General features: G+C 40.5%; 1 protein-coding gene across 1 annotated transcript in view; it reads left to right on the top strand.

The window, feature by feature from the left end:
* LOC107685329 (E3 ubiquitin-protein ligase HERC2-like) overlaps positions 1-3,258 on the top strand; it is a 61,791-nt gene that overhangs the window by 30,301 nt on the left and 28,232 nt on the right. The window contains exons 39-45 of the mRNA XM_016481880.1: positions 589-773; positions 997-1,144; positions 1,247-1,443; positions 1,594-1,824; positions 2,302-2,440; positions 2,601-2,747; positions 3,165-3,251. Of these exons, the coding sequence (XP_016337366.1) occupies positions 589-773; positions 997-1,144; positions 1,247-1,443; positions 1,594-1,824; positions 2,302-2,440; positions 2,601-2,747; positions 3,165-3,251 (1,134 nt within the window). The remainder of the gene's footprint in view (positions 1-588; positions 774-996; positions 1,145-1,246; positions 1,444-1,593; positions 1,825-2,301; positions 2,441-2,600; positions 2,748-3,164; positions 3,252-3,258) is intronic.

Here is a 3,258-nt window from a genome sequence, read left to right as displayed (position 1 = left end):
CCAGAGCCTGAGCTTGAACCCAGTCAAATATTTCTGGAGAAACCTATAAATGTGCATCTGCCCCCATCCAACCTGACAGAGCTTCAGAGGTGAAGAGGTGAGGAGAAGAATGGTGGATAATTGCCAAATGATGATGAGAAAAGCTTGTCGCATCAAACAAAAAAGACTTGAGACTGTAAAGGTGCTTCAGGTAAATATTTAGTTAAGGGTATGAATACTTATACAATGTACTTATTTCAGTTTTTTTTATTTTTTTTATACATTTACGAAGTTGTGACAATTCTGTTTTTGCTTTGTCAGTATGGTGTATGGAGTGTAGATTGATGTGGGAAAAAAGTAATTTAAAGCAGTTTAACATAAGGCAGCAACATAACAAAACGTGAAAAAAAATGAATACTTTCGCAAGGCACTGTAGTAGTTAAATACTCTTAACAAGGTGGGCTATGTAATAATATAATATAAAATATAATATAATGTTATGTAATAATATAATATAAAATATAATGTAATGTAATCTAGTCAGGTAAAATAATATAATATAATGGTTAAATTCTATTTAAACCACATTCCTCCCTCTCTGTATTTTAGGTTGTGCATCTCACAAGCTGGTGTCCCGTGAGCAGCACAGGAGCTGGTGCACGCTGGGATTTATTCGCAGTATAGCTCTCATGCCCCAGATGTGCAGTACCTTGAGCTCCTATGCTTGGATCAGTCTGCTTATACGCATCGTAGAGGGCCATCAGTCCTTCACCGCAGTCACGCTACAGAGACAGGTGCCAGCATTGCATCCTGGTTTCATTCAACACTTACTATGCGTTCTGACTGGATTTACCAAGAGGATGAGAGCTTTCCTTGTCTCATTACTGTATAATTGTCATTCTAAAACCCTCATGAGTACCACAGGGTTAAAATGAGTGCATAAGTGCGGTACACATTAGTGCTGTTGACAGGATCCATTTATTGTCACTTAATCCATCTTTCCTCACTCCCTGGCAGATTCTTGCCCTGCGGCTTCTACAGGCTGTATTGCCATCCTGGGATAAGACAGAGCGCTCTCAGGATATGAAGTTTCTGGTGGAGAATCTCTTTGGGTTCCTTGGCAGCTTGCTCAGCACTTGTTCCTCAGATCTGCCCCTCCTCAGGGGTACTGTACATTTATTAACTCTTTTCTCACTATGTGCTCTTTGAGGTAGTGCAAATGATGATATCAGGGTGTCATTTTAACATCATGTTTTGTGCTTTACAGAAGGTTCGATACGTAGGAGAAAATCACGCCCTCAAGCCTCTCTGACAGCCACTCACAGCAGTACTCTAGCAGAGGAAATAGTGGCCGTACTGCGTACACTTCACTCCCTTGGCCAATGGAATAGCCTTATTAATGAATATATTAACTCCCAGCTCAGCGGTATCAGTGGTGTCATGGCAGGCAGACACACTGAAGCGGTACAAGTCAAATTTTGATGTTTTCATATTCATTAGCCAACTAATATTAGTGTTGTAAAATGATGGAAGTATTTTACTAAAGGTACCATATATTAGCTTGAGCCCTGGTGTTAGATGATATTGAATTTTTGTACTCTGTGTTTCTATCAGGCTGTGCTCGAAGACTACCTTCCCAATGCAGAAGCCCCCGCGGTGGGCAGTCTGATGGCAGTTTTGGCAGTCATTGGTGGGATCGATGACCGTCTGCGTCTGGGAGGACCTGTGGTTCATGAGGAATATGGGGAGGGCACTGTGACTCGCATTACACCTAAAGGACGAATCACTGTTCAGTTCCATGAGATGAGAAACTGCAAAGTCTGTCTGCTCAGTCAGCTCAAACCGGTACATATGCACCAACACACACTGTTACTTCCCAGGTTGAGCACCTTACATTGTGGGATGTAGTATTCTGAACAGTGTTCTCTGTTGTATATTGTATGTATACTACTGTACAAAAGTTTGGGGTCAGTAAAAAAAAAAGGAAAGTAATTAATACTTTTATTCAGCAAGGATGCATTTCTATTAAAAAAAAAAGTGTTCTTTTGAACTTTCTTTTAAACAAAGCATCCTTAAATAGTAATATTTCAAAATATTTCTGTTTTTACTGTATTTTTGATCAAATAAATGCAGCCTTGTTGAGCATAAGAGAACTTCAAAAACACTAAAGAAAACGGTTATGTATAATATAATGCACAATATGTATACAGTACTATATATTGCTGATATATTAAGAGTAGTAAGTTTTTACGAACATAGCCATTGTTTTTCTCTGTGGTTGATATTGTTGTTTATTTTCTGTCTGTCTTGATATCTTTGTAGCTTCATATGATTCCATTCAGTGTTCAGAACCTGCCCTTCACTGAGCCTATGCTGACGGTGTGGGCTCAGCTAGTCAACTTGGCGGGAAGCAAACTAGAGAAACAACGCATGAAGAAATCCCTCAGCAGAGGACTTCCGGGTACGCTATATGCAGCAATCACTAATCAAATGTCATTTTGATGATCTGATGGGAAAAGAAATAGACTGTTCATGCAGCTTCCCATGCAAAAACATCTGTTCCACACAAGCTAATCTGTGTATGATAATGAATATTCTGGTTTATGTGTTTGTCATTGCAGCTGATCAGGTGGATGTGCATTTGTTGCGGTGTCAGCAGCTCAGACTGTACATCCTGAAGGCAGCGCGTGCTCTGCTCTCCCACCAGGACAAACTCAGACAGATCCTTTCTCAGCCAGCCATCATAGATGTCAGCCCCAATCCTCCAGGTAAGACCAGAATGTCTCCCTTCATCTCACTTCGAGTTTCAAACGGCATGCATTTTCTGATGCCGTTTCACTCAGTTGTTCTTGTCTTCCTCTCTGTGCAATTGCTTCAGTGCTTTGGTGTCATAAGTGATCCAATTTTCTCACAGCTCACACACCAACCAGAAAATGCAGGAGTGATTATAACTGTTTACTGTTTGTAATGTACTGGGAATGACTGAATCCTGTTCAGTTGTATCACATCACTGCCCCCTGCTGGTCACGTGTAGATTATTATTTATTTTTTTTGGTCACTGACTTTTAAATATGGTGTCTTTTCTCTATGTTCCATATCTTTCTCACAATAACAACACTCTATTTTCTGTGGAAATGACAGTTTTGTAATGTGCTTCTGTAAGGATTTTGTGTGTTTGTGTTCAGAGGATCAGTGTGCGTCGTCTCCTGATGTGGGAGATTTTTCTCCAGAGGGTCTTCAGCCTCCCCTCATCCTCCTCCAGCAGCTGCTGTCAGCATC

The sequence above is a fragment of the Sinocyclocheilus anshuiensis genome, unplaced genomic scaffold (genome assembly GCF_001515605.1).
Source record: "Sinocyclocheilus anshuiensis isolate Anshui unplaced genomic scaffold, SAMN03320099.WGS_v1.1 scaffold385, whole genome shotgun sequence".
NCBI lineage: Eukaryota > Metazoa > Chordata > Actinopteri > Cypriniformes > Cyprinidae > Sinocyclocheilus > Sinocyclocheilus anshuiensis.
This window is presented reverse-complemented; position numbering and strand designations above follow the sequence as displayed.